Source organism: Bactrocera latifrons, unplaced genomic scaffold (assembly GCF_001853355.1).
Source record: "Bactrocera latifrons isolate USDA-ARS-PBARC rearing strain unplaced genomic scaffold, ASM185335v1 scaffold_426, whole genome shotgun sequence".
NCBI lineage: Eukaryota > Metazoa > Arthropoda > Insecta > Diptera > Tephritidae > Bactrocera > Bactrocera latifrons.
In genome coordinates, this window is record NW_017537075.1 from 120966 (window position 1) to 139214 (window position 18249).

Consider the following 18249-nt stretch of genomic DNA (forward strand, 5'->3'; position numbering starts at 1 on the left):
AACATGATTTTGCTCTGGAACTAATTGAGGGACTAATTCTGTCACTTGATGTCGCAGTGCTATGAAATCATAATCTAGCTCTCGAGCAATTTCAATATCAAAATCATCCATATTGTCTCGTCCATTAAAAAATCATCTAATTTTTTCCCAACCATCGTAAAAACCTCGTTTTCGATTATAATTAGACTGTAGACATGTTCATTGAAAGTAATATCTGTGTGTACTTGCTGAAGTTGATGTAAAATATCTTCAGCCATGTATTCTTTGTACTTATTCCATATACTGCGTCTAACGACAGAAGAAAATAACAATAAATATAGAAAAATTAGAAACAGTTGAAACTATCTTCAATTGAATTAGATATTGTCGTCAACGTCGGTAATACAGTGGGACGGTATTACAGTATTCAGKGTTGAAACTTCATTACTGTAACCATCTAGGCGTTGAAGTAGCTGAATTTGACGATTTTTTAACAAACCATTTTTTTATCTTTCGTAATATTTTTTTTTTTTTGGTTTTACTATAAAGTACTCCAACATACAAGCTTAACAAACAAACTTACATTCGCATTTATAACATTAGTAGGGATGTACAAAAATCAAAGCTCCATATTTTTGTGTTCGGTAAAAAATCTTTGTTGGGAGCAAGTGTTTTTGATTAGTAAAAATTAYTTAGAGAGGATCGACAACGCATTGACGACAAACCACGTCTAGGACGTCCATCAACACGCCAATTAAATAAAGAAATTGATGCTTGAGAATCGACGATTAATAGTCAGAGATCTTACCGGCATCGCTGGAATGTCGGAAAGATAACTAAAATCCCCTTTGAAAGATAATTTGGTCACAAGAAAAATGAAAGCACGATTTGTTCCAAAAGCACTCAATTCTTTCCGAAAAACTGCGTGTCGTAAACGTCTGTGAAACAATACTTTTCGACTACCAGGATTCATTAAACKTATTATTACTGCCGTGAAAACCATCTCAAAGTAGGTCAAAATCAAGTTTATGTTGTCAGTTTTCTTCTATTGCCGAGATGTAGTGTACTCCGAATTCCTTCCGACCGGCCAAACTGTCAACATGGAATTCTATTTAAGTGTTATGCGTCGTTTGCGTGAAGCTATTTATAAAAAAAGAGACTAGAATTATGGGTCGACAACTCTTGGTTTTTGCACCACGATAATACACTATAGCATTGATTCTTCGTGAGTATCCGCCTAATTCAGGAAGACATCATTATCTTATATTGGACTACTCCACATACATCCTCAGAAKTASGTGAATGGGTAATACAACGGCCATTGCTAATGAGGAGCATATCGCTGCAGAGAGGCAGCGTTCAAAGGAAGYGCAAAGACGTAGCCGGGAAGCTAGACGTCAAGCACGGGCACAAACCGACAAGATATAAGACAGCGGCGGCAACCAATGAGATAGCAAAACGGCATTTGACCAACGCGCTCATAGACCGCAATAACCCGCTGGGACAAATGTTACAGGAGCGGTGGAAAAAAGTGGAAAAAATTCAACGATAGAATCCAGACGGGCCAACTAGCGCCTGGATGGTGTTTAGCGTGGTGAAATCTATCGACGAAGATGGAAGCCAAAGCTACATCCTCCAGATCAATAACGACGGCAACAAAAACACTTTGGAGACTGGTGAAGTAGAAAAGGATGTCGGTACAGAAGAGATCATGGCTAATTCACTTGTCCTATATGAGGTGGAGAAAGAACACAGTCAGCTATCTGATGGTCCAGAACCAAGAGCTGAGGGTACTCCAAGTGAACCTCCACAAAAGTAAGATCCCCTCTACCGAGCATCTTCTCAATTTATAGAAGGGCGGCTACGACGTGGCTTTTGTGCGGGAACCATGGATCGGATCGGTTAAAGTGATCGCTGGGCTGTTTGTGGCTTCAGCCAACATACGCCCTGAGGGTACTTAACAATGTAAGGGTGTTCTCCTTGGTGAAAAAAAGAGTTTTGATCATGCAGACGTAAAGTACGAGGGTGCTTCAACTGGGTCAAGCTAAAATTAAGCGAGGACTGTTTAAATGAATATAAATATCTTCTAAGAGACTACAAGAAGTTGGTGCGCAGAACCCAGCGAGAATCCTGGAAAAACTATTGTAGTGGTTTTTAAAAAAGGCCAACGAGGTGTCGAGACCTACGAACTTTTATCCAAAAGCTCCGCCTCGCCTAAARTAGCGGAAAGTGGATGGACAACTGCTCAGTGTGTGTACTTTCCAAGATGTAAGACCGCGGTAAGCTACGAAGGGAGCAGTGAGGCAAACATTCCTGAACACATCTCTACGGAGAATGAAATAAAATGGGCAATCCGCTCATTCAACCCATACAAATCTCCCGTTACAGACGCAATCATTCCAGAATGCACTCTTTCTATCCGTGCCATGGCTAAGAGCGATTTTTTGGGGATGCATAAAGTTCAGCATGTACCACACTCATGGAGAGAGGCTAGGGTGACTCAAAAGAATTTTGGCCTATAAGCTTAACTTCCTTCCTGTTGAAAACGCCAGAGAGATTTTTGACGCGCACATTAAGATCGCAGCGCCCGGGTGTTGATCCCGCTTGATCAGAAGCCTTTTGATCTCTAGACGGATAAGAGCTGAATGGAGCGATGACTGAACTTTGAAGGCAAAGCCCCTATAATAGTGACATTAGCGGACGACATTGCCATCTTAATATTGGGTAGGTGTTTATAGACCATTAGCAGTACATATTATGACCACAACTAACAATACAGTCCAGAACTGCAACTTCACTTCTACTGAGTGCCAGGTCACTAAGGCATCGTGGGCAAAAGTTTTGATATCGCAAAAGAGCTTATTACCTACCAGTTTAATCTAACCTAACCYAACTCTTTAAATTAAAAAATGGACATTTATTAAAATTTTGTGACAAAAATTCGTTTTATATCTCTTTATTAATTTGTGGTGCCACCTTTAGCGTTTATGACCCTTTTAACCCATTTCGGGGTGGATTCATATAAAACGCTTAAGTAATTAATTTATTTTTAAAATATTATTACTGAATGATTGCTGCAACTCTGCTTTAATGTCGACAGCATTTTTACATCAGTATTGTAAACTTGTCCCTAAGTTAGTGACGTCTTCTCTTAAGCTAAGGTTTCCTTTCTTCCTTTTTCTCTAGTTTGCCAAATTTAGGATATTTCTCCAAAAAAAAACATTACATTGAGCTGTCGTTTAAATATATTTGTGCTGCTAATTTATTTGCATTTTTGATTAGCCAACGAAATAATAATAGCTTTTTGTGACAAAGAAAGCTGCATTTTCTTAGGCCTGATTTTGATTTATTATAAAGAAAACGCGAATTACAATAACTAATCACACAACCGGATGCTTTGAAATTCATGAGATTTAAAGCAAAATGTCAAAATACCGTTTACAATGAATTTGTAAAAACACTTGCTGCGGTTTTTTGTTTCGCTGGATGTATAGTATGTAGTTAACACCGTTCCTACCGTCCTCTTCTCTTTATTTGTCGCCCAATAGATCGTATTTTCCTGATCACTTGATCAGTCTAGCCCAAGTTCTGTAACAATAAAGTATGATATGTAAAACTTTGAGCCAGCTAGCCATAAGCACTGTATCGTATTTCTTTCGATTTCGTATTAGCTATACTATATATCAAAAGTGACTTACAGAGCCTTTGTTGAARTGGAGCAGGCCGTGTTCCAGCGATTTATTACGTAAAATGCAACGAATATAGCTCTCCATATGATATAATGGACCGGATAACATTTGCGTACAGCCAATAACCATATGTGGTCGAATGACTCTCAGCCTTAGTTTTTATTAATGTTAACATCAAGATATTAAACAGAACTTTACCAAAATTAAACAGTGGGATTTTTGCCTGCATAGCAGATGACATTAACCTTCTTGCTGTCTCAGTTTGGTGTCTAGTGATTTTTACTTCTGAAGCGTTCGTGAGGACAGAAAGACAATCAACTTGTGAAGAGGTCAAAAATCACATTTTAACCATTAATCTTCTTCTTCTTCTTGATTGGCGTAGACACCGCTTACGCGATTATAGCAGCAGACAGCGCGCCAGTCGTTTCTTCTTTTCGCTACGTGGCGCCAATTAGATATTCCAAGTGAAGCSAGATCCTTCTCCACTTGGTCCTTCCAACGGAGTGGAGGTCTTCCTCTTCCTCTGCTTCCCCCGGCGGGTACTGCGTTAACCATTAATCACTCCCCGTATTTATCTGATATGGCACCTTGCGACTTCTTGCTTTTCGGAAAAATGCATTTGTTCATGAAAGGAAAGCAGACGTAGAGGCCATTCAAAAGGCTTGCACCGGCATACTGGCAGCCATACCGGCTAACGAGCTAAAACACTCATTCGACATGCTTTTGAACCATGCAAAAAGCTGCATTGAAGCAAAAGTAGACTATTTTGAATAAAATAAATTGATTTTGACGTAAAAAACATTTGTTCTGTCCTGTTTACTTAGGAACGCACCTTGTAGTACTTTCCATATAAAACAGATGATTGAACCAACTTTATGGGCAATACTTCGTACAATTAATGGTGCCCTACCATATTGCATATGACGTTACGGTATGGGCACTCTAATTAAATCTTATGACATCATTGTGTGGGGTTGACACATTTTCATTATCTTTCACCAGGAGTTAAAAAAGCAGCACCAAAAACGATTTCAGGATTAATTTAAAGTAGAGTAAATTGGAAGTAATATCTATGTTTTATTTAACAAATCAGTGTTTAGACTAAGGACGGACTGATTACAAAGTTCGCTACAATTTCGTTCGTTAGTATTTACAATATTTTCTGTGAAGTTAATCAGTGATTAATTCAAAACTTCAATAAAATGTACGCTTTATATTAAATAAAAAAGTTAATCCCATGATATAAATATAATTGTTTATTCAAATTGATATCATTCATATATCGAGATAATTGCACATTAACACCAATGACTACATAAAGAGGAAACTAAAAATAATTTCAAGAGAAAAAATCTTGAACAAATACCTGTTACATAATACCTTATAATGTAATAAAAATTGTCGTACAATTTAAAACTCAATGTGTTGTGTTCCAATTTACATTTAAATTATATTTGTTATAGTTATACATTTTTGTTGTTATTCATGTAACCTTTGAAGGCAAATGTTTAGACGTCGCATGTTTAAATTGCATTTATTTCCTAAGGTACTTTTTTGTAAAATATAATATTAAACATATGTCTTTTTTCATATTAGTGGAACATAATTTAAAAACAAAAGGCTGATGTACGAAAAAATGCTTATTGTGTTGCTGATGGTTGCTCCGGTTGTTGTTGCGGCGCTAAACGAGTCACAAAAGCGATGCCACTATGTATGATCTTACCAACAACCGCAGGTGATGAGGCGGCTAAGGCCTCGGCTTTAACGCGAAGTTCCGCAAAAGCGTTCCGGGTATAAGGATTGCGTCTGGAACTATAACGCATAACCAAGAAATGATAGTAAACTATCGGAGTCATTAGTCCTGTTTTTCCTCTGAAATAGATAAGAAAACTTGCAAATTATTAAAAATCCTTTTTACTGCATTCATATTCAAAAAAAAGTTTTTACATGAGTTATTCACTTTTTATGTTGATAAGCAATTTAATCGCAAAGAAATTTCAAAATGTTGTATACAATAGTTAAAGAATCCTAGCTATCAGGAAAAGAAGGAATGCGAAAGTTGAAAAGTTGTGACTGATACACATACATACAACTTTTGCATCGTTTTAGGAAAGTTATTGAAAGTATTGCCATATTCAGCGACAGTCAAATGGCACTTAATGCGATCTCATCTTACGAGATTAAATCGCTATTGGTGCAGGAGTATAGAAAACGGCTGAACCTTCTTAACAGTTTACAAATGATTTCAGCTCATTTGGGTGCTAGATTTCGTACAGGATGCTCGGACCAAAACCTTGTTTTGCCTTCGGTTGGTTTCCATTCCATAAAGGAGCTGCAAGAAGGAGAGAGTAGGCAGCTGTTTAACATTTGTGCAAACTACCGGTTACGCCATGAAGTCGGAAACCCCTAGCACCCGATTCTAGACTGCACACTAGTCTGCAGATACACGATTGCACATCGGATCTGTATATCCAAATAGGGATCACAGCTTCGTAATAGTAATAATTTATAAGTGTTGGTGAGTCTTCATGACATAAATAATTTTGTATGGTTTACAACCCATTCTCATTCAGTTATCATTCAAAAACCTAAACCCAAAAACAACAATATTCCTAAAGTCGTTTTATTTATATGTTAACCAAAAAAATTCGTTTTTGTTTGAGGGATAACTGAATATGCATAGATTGTAAATCAACCAACATTAACGTTCATAGAATCAAGGTTCCAATTAATATTGGTGTTACTGTTTTTTTACTTAAGAGATCTAATTTCGAAATACATTTGATATCTTGAAAAAAAAAACATTTAATTTTGTTACTGCAGTCTAGGTAACACTCAATTTTAATTTTATTTTTTAATATACATATATGTATATACATTTGGTGGCATGTTCTRCACATTTCCTTGTTTCTTAACWCCAAGCTTGTCTTTGAACYTTACCCAAATTGAAATGAATGTCTTCTTCAAAATTATCCACTTTAAAGTRTTTATAGTGCATGCAACCTTTTATAACTCGGCATTAGAGAATAAAAGGTCTGTACAATTTTGCATGTTAAAATACAACAATTGTCGAATCACTTTTAAACATTTTGTTTTAGGCAGCTCCAAAACATACGTTGTGAACGCTTCAACCACCTCTTCAGATGTCGAAAATCGTTTACTTCTTAGTTTATTTCTTCCGTACGGAAATAAAAAAAGGAATTCGGGGCCAAATGAAGACTACACGAGCGATTACAAATCCTGTTTACTTTCGGGCTCGTTCATCACCTGTCAGGATGTGATTGATAAGTTTCCAAGCACTATTATGAAACAGAGTTGCTCACGAGTCGTGCTACAAAAATAAACCGTAATAACTTTTTAAGTATGAATACTCAACTACCTTTTTTATTTGGAAGGTTATTATTTAAATTTTTTAAAAATTAATGTTTGTGATACTGAAAAGCGGGTTTGGATAGTGCAACGGTACCATGCTTTGCAGTCCGCCTTTTCCGTCCAAAGGAAATTAAGACGGGATGTTGGTAGCACTCCCAAACTGGGATCATTATAAGTTTGGTAAACATGTTCAACCCGTCAAAGCAATGGGGCCGATGGATTACCGGCCGAGCTATTCAAACACGGCGGCGAAGAATTGATAAGAAGCATGCATCTGCTTCTTTGTAAAATATGGTCGGACGAACGAATCGAATTTAAGTGTGCTATGCCCAATCCATAAAAAAGGAGACCCCACAATCTGCGCCAACTACCGTGGGATAAGCATCCTCAACTTCGCGTATAAGGTTATATCGAGCGTATTGTGTGAAAGATTAAAGCCCACCGTCAACAAACTGATTGGACCTTATCAGTGTGGCTTTGGACCGTTCCCACCACAGTCGGGTCGACGAAACCGGACCCGGATTTTTATCCGGCCAGGGACTGTCAACTTGGCAGAATTCTGCCGTTCCAACAACAACAACAACAACAACAACAACATTGTGGCTTGGACATGGCAATTCAAAAAAGGACCAGATATTCACCATGCGTCAAATTTTGGAAAAGACGCGTGAAGGGAGAATCAACACACGCCACCCCTTCTTCGATTTCAAACTGCTTTCGGCAGCACGAAAAGGAGCTGATTTTATGCCGCGATGTCTGAATTTGGTATTCCAGCAAAACTAATACGTCTGTGTCAACTGACGTTGAGCAATACCAAAAGCTCCCTATCGTGCGACTTCTTCAATCTGCTGATTGGAGAGGCTTGGACCATGACAACAACTGATGAATCGACGTTGCGAGTTCTCAAGACAAAGACTCTGGGAAGACCTCCACTCCATTGGAAAGACCAGGTGGAGAAGTACCTGGCTTCTTTTGGCAGTTGTTAACTCGGCTATAATCGCATAACCGGTGTCTACGCCAGTAAAGAAGCAGAAACATGTTCAAGAAATAATGGCAGATGTTGTATCGTCAATTCAGGCGAATTCAAGAGTTTCGACTCACAACTTATCTTCCAACGCATAATTCATGATGACTTATAGCAGAACCAGTCAAAAACGCTACTGCCGTCCTTACTTTTCTTTTCTTATCGAGCTAAATGTTTGAACAGTTGAGAACGTGGCCAAAACGCAGTAATCAGCCATCTCAATACGCATATATAGTTTTGTAGACATTTATGTTTTCAATTACAATTTTTTATAATATAAAATATCAAAACTGAAAACAAACTATTAAAAATAGTTTATATATTTATAAATAATAGCATTCGACTCTGATTTTCAGTTATTTTGAGAAAATTTCAAACATATTGAACAGATTGAATTATAAAAGTTGATAATTACTCCAGTATATAGATATTGGCAACCCTGCGTTGTGAGAGAGCAATCAACTGACACGTTTCTACGGCAAAAATCCAAATGCTGTGAATTCTGACGTCACCCTACATTAAAGAGAGAAGGGTGTAGCGTTTTTCACTGATCACTTACATTGCGCGCCCATAAGATGGGTCGTATCAGCTGACACGGGCCACGATTCTACGTTCTCCACTGTTTCTGCTATTAAACCTCTTTCCGTACAAAATGCAAATATTAGGTTGTCAAATATCTCCCTTTCGCCTTTTTGTCTTTTGAATTTGGCAGCTATGTTAAGGAAAGCGATTAAAGTTCTATGTAAATCGCTCAAAAGCAGGAATAAAAGGGGACTTAGCATATGCTAAACCATCTGCGATGTTTTACATGCATACAAGTAACAAAATATCATATGGTCAAAATTTTCTCACAACTGAGATCAACTGATCGAAATATTGCGATTTTCCGACATATAAATTTTGATAAAAAAATTAAAAATAAGAACTTTCTTTGTGGAAGTATATTTTAAAATAGAATATTAATGAAGACTTTCAATAATATTTTCGAAAATAGAATTTATTGCATATTTGTTGCTTTTCCTCACCAACTCTAAGATTGCAATGTAGGCGTCTTACTGATCGTAAAACATATTAGCGTTTAAAGTCGAGACAGTTCCAGCTGAAGTGAAGCTAAGATGTATTGAGTTATACCTAGTTCTATTTCCTATCTAGGAGATAAATTTAACCATAAAAAAAAATATAGTCCTTTTGCGACTGCGAATTTTGGGTTGCTAAATCCGAAAATGATAGTAAAAATTTCTCAACAGGAAATCCTACCTTTGTTTTGTAGTCATGGGTTGTAGGAGTCAATCCACTACCATGTATTAAAATGACAAAAATAGGTGTATGTGATGGAAGATTTAGCACATCAATTCCAGTTATTTTCTTTATTTTTTTTTTTTTTTTTTTTTTTTTTTTTTTTTTTTTTTTTTTTTTTTTTTTTTTTTTTTTTTTTTTTTTTTTTTTTTTTTTTTTTCCTCTTTTTCATTTTGATCACATCATTATTTATGTTTTGTTGAGTTTCAACACAATTGAAATAAAAACTTTCCCATCTTTTAAGTTAGAACCCACAGGATATCGTGCTAAGATTTACTAAATTCGTTTCAGTAGTTTAACAGCTTACCCCAATTAAACAAAGRAGACGTAATTTTTGTATGGGTGGAAAATAATACAAAAAACTGTTAAAATTTACCATTCTTGAAGTTATAATATTTATAACATAACATTTTATAACACCGTACCAGATTTTATTTTTTTTTTTTTTTGCATTCGCGCATTTCAGGAGTTAGATATCTGGTGTCTGAAATCTATGTCGAATGCCTATGTTTTTGCTCTGAGTTTGCCTCATTCTTTTACATTCCTATTGCAATTTCTGTCATTCAAAATGCTTTTGCTTTGGGGAAACAACCTCAAATAGTACACATACGAGTGTATAAGTCGCAGAAGAATCTTTTCCTTGACCATGACTGTGTACAGAGATCGACTTATTGCGCTTAAAGATTATATATCATATATAGTGATAATCATTCATACGTTCTTGAGCACGGCTTAGTACCGAAACTAATACTTCCTAATCTAAACAGGTTATATTATTATTAAATTATGGAGGGAACAGTTCTCCAGCCTGCTGAATGGCAGTGAACGCACAACGCCAGGGGAAGGCGAACCCGATTCACCAATCGATGACGATGGAGCAGAAGTTCCATTGCCCGACCAGGAAGAAGTTCGAATAGCAATTACCCGCAAATTACAACAGAGCAGCGGGGGGCCGATAGATTGCCGGCCGAGCAATTCAAAAACGGTGGCGAAGAACGTTAAGCAACACCAAAAGCTCCGTCAGGATCGGGAAAGACCTCTCCGAGCCATTCGATACCAAACGAGGTTTCAGACAAGGCGACTCCCTATCGTGCGGTTCACTCTGCTGCTGGAGAAAATAATTCGAGCTGCAGAACTTAATCGAGCAGGTACAATCTTTTATAAGAGTGTACAGCTGCTGGCGTATGCCCGTTAGTTCTGCTTTCTCCAGACTGGACAAGGAAGCAAAACAAATGGGTCTGGCAGTGAACGAGGACAAGACGAAATATCTCCTGTCATCAAACAAACAGTCGTCGCACTCGCGACTTGTCACTCACGTCACTGTTGACAGTCACAACTTTGAAGTCGTAGATAGTTTCGTCTATCTTGGAACCAGAGTAAACATCACCAACAAAGTCAGCCTGGAAAACCAACACAGGATAACTCTTGTCAACAGGTGACGAACAAAAACCAAACTATATAAGTCACTCATAATTCCGGTGCTGCTACGTGAAAATAAAATTTGTTTTACTTTAACCAATTCATTATAAGATATACATATACATATATGCTATATGTGTATTTCTTATTATTTAACTAACATAAAAAACAATTTTGCAGGTTCTTACCTTCTATTATTGAAATACAGCAAACACCACCTACTAGTACAGCAATATGAGATTAGTCACCTCGTATACGAAAAGTTAGGTCTTGTCCACACTCTATTATTTTCTGCTTCCAATAAATCCCACAACTCTTTTATGAGATGCGGTAGAACTTCATTAAAAACTATTTTACAATGTCTTTTTCTACCAAACATTGTAAATAAAACTTTGAAAAAATTCACTGTCTAACTAGATGAACAAAATACGTGTAAACCTCTACTCGCCAACGCAACTCTCTCGACCGAGTATCATACTCGGCCAGAATACTGTCTCGCCACTGTACTCGTTACGTGTAACAGGGCCTTTAAGCACACTGTAAATTACTCTTTATACAACGGCGTTGTTCAAAACTTCAAAATGCGCTATAAATCAATAAATATGTAAATACGCTCGAGATGGTACGATCAATAATTTTCAAAATCGGAATACAATTGGTCAAACTCTAGATACCAGTTACTACAGCGAACATTTTGTCGACATATTCGGTGGGGTGTGTTATGTTATTGGAATACAGAACAATGCTAATAAAAATATGCCTCTTTGTCAAAATAGATTGAATCAAATACCATATACATACATAATACAAAGATTAATGAACTTCCAGTTTAGTTTATACCGCACTGCGATCAAATTGAGTTTTTTAATGTATACTTCGCAAACTAATTTATACTACGCCACGTCAAAATATTCATTACTATTTGACATACGCGGCGTTTTGTGAGGCTCTAAACGCGAATTCTCCAATGCGATAATGCTCCATCTCATACTGAATTGGTTATTTGTGTTCATTTCGCCACATTTGCAACTAATATCATGCCACAACCACCGCATTCGCCTGAATATTAAGAATATACATTAAGAATATAAAAGCTGCATCGAAGAAGGCTCCGATAGCCATCGCCTCTGAGAATTTTTCCAAGGGCTATGATGACTGGAAAATTCGTTTGCATAAGTGTATTGCAGCGGAAGGGGATTACTTTGAAGGAGATGTAATGGACAAAATTCACCTTTCAATTCGATCACAGCAATATATCGGCCAATACGTGAGTTATCTTAGCGAAAATCAGATAGTGTATTTTACTAACAACAATATATCTAACAAAAATGAATAAAATCGGGTAGAAAACTTGTCCTTTCCGCCGTTTAACTAATATTACAATTTTCGAACATGCGGCTAAATTTACTCCATATATTTTGGTGATATAAGTGTACGCACGAGAGCATATTATTAGTATGTGGCATGTTAATGGTATTACCAAAAATATATATAACCGGATCAATACATCCTTGGACCCCATATATCTGCAACACAATTTTGAAGCTTCCGGTGGGCTTTATACCTTATACTATAACGTTCAGTGTATGTGTATATATAAATATGTAACAACTTGGTTGAAAAAAATGCGTGTCCAAATTAATGTAATTAGCCCACCCTTTCTCTGTCCTCAAAATAGCGTTTATAATGATATCCTACTTTCTATCTGACTTTAAATTGTACACGTTGGTCAAAATGTGTGATATTATAATCAAATTAAATTGATAAGTTTCCATTGAATATGAATAGAATTGTTAGATTAAATCTATCTCCCTCATTTCCTATAATAGATGGTAATAGAGAGGTACTGTAATGTATTGTCTTGTAAGTATTTTTCCGCTTGAAATAGTCCTTAATTTAAATCAGGGTAAAAATGGGCCTTGTGTTAAAATTCATCAAATATTTTTATTTAATTTTTAAGAAATATTGAAAATTAGGTCACTGTCATTGTTTCTAATTTTGTTTTTAAAGGGGTTTTAAAAAATTTTAAATCATTAAATTATTTCGTCCAAGATGAACTCAACGTTCATAGTATTAACAAGTAAGGAAGGGCTAAGTTCGGGTGTCACCGAACATTTTATACTCTCGCATGATAAAGTGATAATCGAGATTTCAGGCGTGGTTGTGAACCGATTTCACCCATATTTGGTACATGTCATCAGGGTGTTAAGAAAATATTATATACCGAATTTCATTGAAATCGGTCGAGTACTTCCTAAAATATGGTTTTTGGTCCATAAGTGGGCGACGCCACGCCCATTTTCAATTTTTAAAAAAAGCCCGGATGCAGCTTCCTTCTGACATTTCTTTCGTAAAATTTAGTGTTTCTGACGTTTTTCGTTAGTCGGTTAACGCACTTTAGTGATTTTCAACATAACCTTTGCATGGGAGGTGGGCGTGGTTATTATCCGATTTCTTCTATTTTTGAACTGTATATGGAAATGCCTAAAAGAAACGACTCTATACATTTTGGTTGACATAGCTATAGTAGTTTTCCAGATATGTACAAAAAAGTTAGTAGGGGGCGGGGCCACGCCCACTTTTCCAAAAAAATTATGTCCAAATATGGCCCTTCCTAATGCGATCCTTTGTGCCAAATTTCATTTTAATATCTTTATTTATGCTTAGTTATGACACTTTATAGGTTTTCGGTTTCCGCCATTTTGTGGGCGTGGCAGTGGGCCGATTTTGCCCATCTTCGAACTTAACCTTCTTATGGAGCCAAGAAATACGTGTACCAAGTTTCATCATCATATCTCAATTTTTACTCAAGTTACAGCTTGCACGGACGGGCGGACAGACGGACAGACAGACATCCGGATTTCAACTCTACTCGTCACCCTGATCACTTTGGTATATATAACCCTATATCTGACTCTTTTAGTTTTAGGACTTACAAACAACCGTTATGTGAACAAAACTATAATACTCTCCTTAGCAACTTTGTTGCGAGAGTATAAAAACTCCAACAATATTTCAATTACTGCTTCAGAAATGGGGGGCTCGGAGTATTATTTTACTTAGAAAAATGGTATTAGATACATCAGGATATAAAAATATCAACGAGGGGAAGTAAATTGCTGTATATTTTTTTATTAATAACTTTGAAATGAAAAAAATTTCAACTTACCTGAATGTGAAAACAATAGCTAATGGCATAATAAAAATCTCAGCAAAAGCTGCAGCCTTCAAAATATTACTGGCTTGGAACTCAACCAGCGAAATTAAGAACCTTGCTCCCCACCAAGAGTTTTGGCCAATAATCTATTTAAGGAATATAAAACCAAATATTTTTTTTTTAACGTGTCTATAATATTGGAATTTACTCACGTCTAATAGTTTTAATGAGTAACTGGATGCATGTAATACGGCGAACAAAACAATTGGAATGAGAATTAGCAATGTGGGTTGCGCATTAAAAAATATTAAAGAAAACATAAGATAATGGCAGGAATCTTCCATAAAGAGCCGGGCCAAAAATTCCCTCGTAAATGCAAACGAAGGTAAACGCTGATGTAGGCGTAGTGCTGAAGTCGCTGCATTCGATAGTAATACTTTGTTAAAGGAGCTCTGTTGATTACTGTAAATTAAACAGTTAAAATATTGAACGCAAATAATTTAAATTTATTTAACCTTATTAGTGGTACCAAGTAGCTGAATGTAAAGAGTACTGTGAGTATGCGTGTAGCCCACATAGCTACGTCGACTTTATTCGTTCGAATATGCTGTTGCATTTTTTCCAATACATTGCCATTACTATCTTGTTGTGGAGGTGGTGTAGATGAAGAGGTCGAGCTGTTATTCTGTTGATTATTACTTGCGTCGTCACTCATTTTATTTGTTCTGTAAAAATTAGTTAATATTTAAAATTGCTTATATATAGTACATGTATGTTCACATAACAGACTTAATATTCGATGCCAGAAACTAAAAAACCCTTAAGGTTTCACTTCGTATCAATTAATAAAAAATAAAATTAAGATATATCAATACATAAATGAATAGATTCACTTTATAATATGTGCTCACCGCATAGTAATCTACTAAAATTTTATTAAGATTATCAAAATATAAATGAAAAAGGGATATTGAATATAAGGAATACGCTCTTGGAGCATTCCTGAAGCGATCACCAACGTATCTACGAAATCTATTCTATCTAATAGTATTTAGTCAATAGGTGTTGACCCTTCTATACAATGTTAAATCAGAGCCTTTTGAGTTCTAGAAGGATAAAAGCAGAATGGAACAACGCTAGAACGAGCAAAGAAGTCTGTCTGAGCAATGTGTAGTGCTATCTCGGCTTCTATGGACATTAGTGGTGAATAAACTACTAAGGTACTTGGACGGCAAAGCCCCTAGCATATGCGGACATTGCCATTAGCAATATTATGACCACCACTCTCTATACAGTCCAGAATTGCACATCGCAAGCGAGCTTGTGGTTGAACCCAGAGAAAACGGATACGCCTGTGTTCACAAGAAATCAATAAATAGGACACAATTTTCTCTTAAGTACCGCACCAAGTAGCTTGGGGTAGTCTTGGACAAAATACTGCAGTGGCAGCATAATGTGGAAGAAAGAGTGAGAAAAGCTAACAATGCTTATGCGTGTAGACAGATGCTCGGCACAATCTCTCTCTCATGCATTGGTGCTGCACAGCTATTGTAAGACCAATTCTGCTCTACGGTGCGTCAGAGGGCTGCTGCGCTGTGCATAACGGGAGCTTTAACAACTAAAACGGCGGCTCTTGAACTGGTATTAAACCTGTCACCTCTTTGTTGAAAACTGCGCAGAATCGGTGGGACGATTGCTGGTTGCAGCAGAATTTACATATAGAACCCTCGGTCATAGTTCGGTGTGTAATGGCGGTTTGGCAAACACCCACTGTATAATCCCACTTTCCAACTGGGAAAACTGGTTCAAAATAAACATAGAAAAATATGGTTCATCCAAAAGCAATGAACTTCACTTCTATTAGGTGCCAGACCACAAAGGCATCGAGGGCAATGAAATAGTGGACGAGACTACCAAGAGTGGTCACCCAAAAACGTGATGAACATTGAGAAACTCATGCATTCTTTATATGACAACCTAAACAGAAGCATGGTAATGAAAACGAAAACCCGATGGAATGAGCTAAATGGGTGCGAAACTGCAGGTCATGTGCAAAACAGTTAATCAGAAAAATTCCTTTTAACGCTCGATAGAAGAGACTGTAAGAACATAATCGGAATACTAAATGGTCTCTGTCTGGTGGCCCGCACGTCCGCAAAATGGGGCTGACAGATCGAGAAGACTGCAGGAAATGTCTAGAGCAAGGCACCAGGGAAACAATACAAGATATAAAAATCAAGTAAAGAAGGGCTAAGTTTCGGTGCAACCGAACATTTTATATTCCTACTACCTGCAAGAATCAAAGCCAGGGAAATATTTTATGGTGTAAAACCAATAGAGTTAAGGCAATGTTCTAAAATCCTGATATTAGGTATATAGAGCTAGGTCAAGTTTTAGTTCAAATTTATCTATTTCAGGCATAAAAATACACTGGTATGAAAACACTCTCTCTTATTTTCATTGGGATAACTCATATGTATTAATTTAGTGATTAATTATGTCACTTTATGTGTTCTCGGTTAATGGCGATTTGTGGGCGTGGCAGTAGACCAATTATGCCCATCTACTAACTAGAAAGTTTTTGTACTAAGGAACCCACATACCAAGTTTCATGGAGACATCTCAATTTTTACTCAAGTTACCGCTTGCACGGACGGACGGACAGACAGACAGTCAACCGAATTTCAAATTTTCTCGTTGTCCTGATCATTTATGTATATCGTCCTGAAATGCAAAATAACGTATCATCAAAAAATTCGAAATTGAGTGTCTTATTGATTAGGCTTCAAATTACATACATAATATTATATATGTTCAACATTTTTAGGTTCTGCGATCAGATATAAACCAGTTTTAACCAAAATTAATTTTTTTTTCAATCATGTTCCATTTTATTTCATGTTTCATTCATGCCACTGTAAATTACCGAAACTGTTTTTTTTTTTTTTTGCATTTCAGATGACGATATGTACATACCCCTTTTTCTATCTCGCTTAGTTTTAGGTGATACCTACAACCGTTAGGTGAACAAAACTATAATGTGCTGAACACAATGCCCGCCAAACGACATCTGTCAAATATTAAAAAACACACGTTCTTATGGACAGAGTTATTTTGACAGCTGCACGACTACACGACCGCAGGCCGACAGTTGTCGTTCTCGCTAACGTCAATATTTTCTTATATTTGCCAAAGACAGTAGGACCACAGCAGCGTTGACAGTAGAATTGAAGGTGGAGAGGAAGAGTGGTGATGCCACTAATAAATAAAATGTAAAATTATTCAAAGCTCTAACAAACCTGACGTTATTTTACAAATTAAAGCATAAAATAGCTGTATTATATCATTTGTAATAACAAGTGACAATTTAAAACAAATAAATATACCTATTTACTTATTTTTTGCATAAAAAATTTCACTTTGAACAAAATATTAAAATTGGACACAGGGAAATTATGTACATGCAAAATGGAGAGCTGTGTTGTCTTGTTTACATGTTGGCCATTGTTATATCGCTGCCATCTTACGAATGTTCATGTAGTAGGATTCACAACGCCATTTTCAGTTCACTGTCGTGCTGCTGCAGTCTGTCGCGAGCATTGTGTTCAGCACATAATACTCTTTAGATATTGATTACAAGAATATAAAAATAAAAAAGAAGGCTTTAGAACACTTCAAACTAAGAACACTTAACATAAACTGGCAGCTATATTGACCGAAAAATACATCTAGAATGTATTAAATTTGTTGACAACATAATGCTTTTAGCTGCATAGTTTTAGGTGTCAGTTTCAGTGCCACCGAAACATTTTACAAATATACAGGAGAAACTATTAAACATGTTACAATGACAACAAACCCTCACTAAATAGTTGATCGTTTAAAAGTATGAAATCGACATAATTAATTTACAGTAAGTGATTTTGCCTGCCACTTTATGTATGTATGTACATGTGTAGTGAAATGCCGAAAGTATTTTAAATTATGGAGAAATTTATTTAAATCGGCAAATGCAACTTCACGTTCACATATTCTTCATTAGGTGAAAGCGAAATTAAAACTTTAATAGCATCACTACTATATGAAATAACAAACGAAACCCAAAATTAAAATTGACGCAGAGTGAAATTACTGCGTCAGACATCTGCGTTAAGCCAAAATACCATTAAAAAGGGGTACATGTTAACAAATATGTAAATAATATCCAACTGTTTTTCTTTTTATACTCTCGCAACAAAGTTGCTAAGGAGAGTATTATAGTTTTGCTCACATAACGGTTGTTTGTAAGACCTAAAACTAAAAGAGTCAGATAT

The 18249-nt window shown here is 36.3% G+C and overlaps 1 protein-coding gene across 3 annotated transcripts in view; it reads right to left on the reverse strand.

Moving 5' to 3' along the window:
- Positions 1–4901: 4901 nt before the first annotated feature.
- LOC108972798 (Krueppel homolog 2) overlaps positions 4902–18249 on the reverse strand; it is a 16748-nt gene continuing 3400 nt past the window's right edge. For all 3 annotated transcript variants that reach the window (XM_018939608.1, XM_018939610.1, XM_018939609.1), the window contains exons 2-5: positions 14452–14661; positions 14149–14398; positions 13949–14082; positions 4902–5540 (exon numbers count right to left, since the gene is read on the reverse strand). In XM_018939608.1, the coding sequence (XP_018795153.1) occupies positions 5309–5540; positions 13949–14082; positions 14149–14398; positions 14452–14661 (826 nt within the window). In that variant the 3' untranslated portion in view covers positions 4902–5308. The remainder of the gene's footprint in view (positions 5541–13948; positions 14083–14148; positions 14399–14451; positions 14662–18249) is intronic.